This window comes from Sinocyclocheilus rhinocerous, unplaced genomic scaffold (genome assembly GCF_001515625.1).
Source record: "Sinocyclocheilus rhinocerous isolate Xijiao unplaced genomic scaffold, SAMN03320098_v1.1 scaffold33889, whole genome shotgun sequence".
NCBI lineage: Eukaryota > Metazoa > Chordata > Actinopteri > Cypriniformes > Cyprinidae > Sinocyclocheilus > Sinocyclocheilus rhinocerous.
In genome coordinates this window covers 1-1,766 of record NW_015668832.1, presented here as the reverse complement: position 1 = coordinate 1,766, position 1,766 = coordinate 1, and the positions used below count along the sequence as shown (strand labels likewise).

The following is a 1,766-nucleotide window of genomic DNA, read 5'->3' as shown; positions in this document are numbered from 1 at the left end:
AAACACACACAAAATCTTTGTGTAGTTACACCATAGTGCTTCAGGGATTTTATCATTTTAGTTTTCTGTCTTTTATCCTAGAATGAGACTCAAATCTTTATTTATGTCCAGTTTCGGTTTCAGACACAGTGCTTCCTTCCAAAATCGGTTCATTAGTCTCAGCGGTCACGCTTTCTGCTGTGCTCTTTGTCTTTGACAAACTCCCATAAATCGCCATGGCCTGAAGACGGTAGAGAACAATGAGGTATACATGTCAACTAGGGACATGAGTGTTATTATTAGGAAATATTATGTGCAATATATATAAATGAAGCCATACCTGAGTGACCATGCTGCTGATGTCTCCTGTGTTGGAAGGCAGTAAGATGGTGTTGGATTCCTTGGCCAGGTTGGAGAAAGCAGAGACGTATTGTTCGGCCACAGTTAAAGATGCTGCAGCGTTTCCATTCTGTACAGATACAGTTATGAAAGGTCAATAAGATGCCTTGATAATGTAAAACAGTCGGAACTCACTATGTTCATCTCTGGTTTAATATTGTATCAGTTTACACACACGATTGATTCCTCTCTGCTAATATATAGTGTGGTGATGTATAAGTGTGATATGGGTTCGTATGAAGGTTCTTCATCAGGTGAATCAGATCTACCTGCCGAGTGAGCGCCTCGGACAGCAGCCGGATAGCTTTGGCCTTTGCCTCGGCTTTAGCCAAAACAGCATTCGCTTCACCTGTACAGGGTGAAACAATATCATTAATATGCATATTGAATATTTCAACATTAATATAATTATGAACATAAATAATAATAATAATAAATAAGTAAATATTTATTTGAGAATAAATGCAACATAATAATAACAAAAATAATGATTTTGTTATCCTTAATAATAATAATAAACATATGTATACAAACATTATACAAAAAAAATAACCTTTATACAATGATTGAGAGCATTCTTACATATAATACTGTCTCATGGTACAGTAATATAACAGTTAAACAGAAGAACAAACTCTCACAAACAATTAATCAGGCAAATAAGATTACTGGCTATAAACAACATTCACTTCAGGTTTTATTTGATTGTTTTATGGAAAAAAACAGAAATTGGGATTTGTAAAGATCATCCTCATCCCCTCCACTCTACTTTTGAAATGCTTCCATCAGGGCATAGGCTTAAAATTCCTCTGGCCAGAAGAAATGCTTATAAAAAAATCATTTGTCCCAATGGTATTTGTTATTTTAAATCGGATAATTGTTTGAAGGAAATGCAAGAGAGTGGTTGGTAGTACACTGTTTAATGGATTTAATGGAAGAAATTGATTTATATATATTACTGTGGATGATGATTTGTAATGTGTAAGGAATGTTTGGGGTTGAGTCAGTTACCTAAACTTGTGTAATTTTATGTTGTGCTGTGTTTTTAAGTATTAATGTGGATGCATCTATGTCACCAGTGTCAAAGACAAATTTCTGCTCTGTGACAAGCAGAACAGACAATAAAGTTAAACTTAAACTTAGATTATATAATTAATTATATTATTATTAGAAATTATTTTAACAATCAATACAACAATATAAACGAGCAATTATTTTTGTTTATTATTTATGATGTTTATTATTATATTATATACGTTGTGTATTTTATTACTTATATTCACTATTAATAATAGTAAAATATAATCATATTAAAAATAACATTTATTATTATTATTAACAAGAACAAGAACAATAATAAAAAGTAATAATAATTATTATTATTAAAT

At 31.3% G+C, this 1,766-nt stretch overlaps 1 protein-coding gene across 1 annotated transcript; it reads right to left on the bottom strand.

Annotated features, from left to right (window-relative positions):
• Window positions 1–6: 6 nt before the first annotated feature.
• Window positions 7–767, bottom strand: LOC107734066 (stomatin-like protein 2, mitochondrial). Its single transcript, XM_016545932.1, has 3 exons — window positions 648–767; window positions 320–448; window positions 7–220 (listed from the first exon to the last, which is right to left on the bottom strand). The coding sequence occupies exons 1-3, from the start codon at window positions 759–761 to the stop codon at window positions 98–100; spliced, it is 366 nt and encodes a 121-aa protein (XP_016401418.1). The 5' UTR covers window positions 762–767; the 3' UTR covers window positions 7–97.
• Between the last annotated feature and the right edge of the window lie 999 nt (window positions 768–1,766).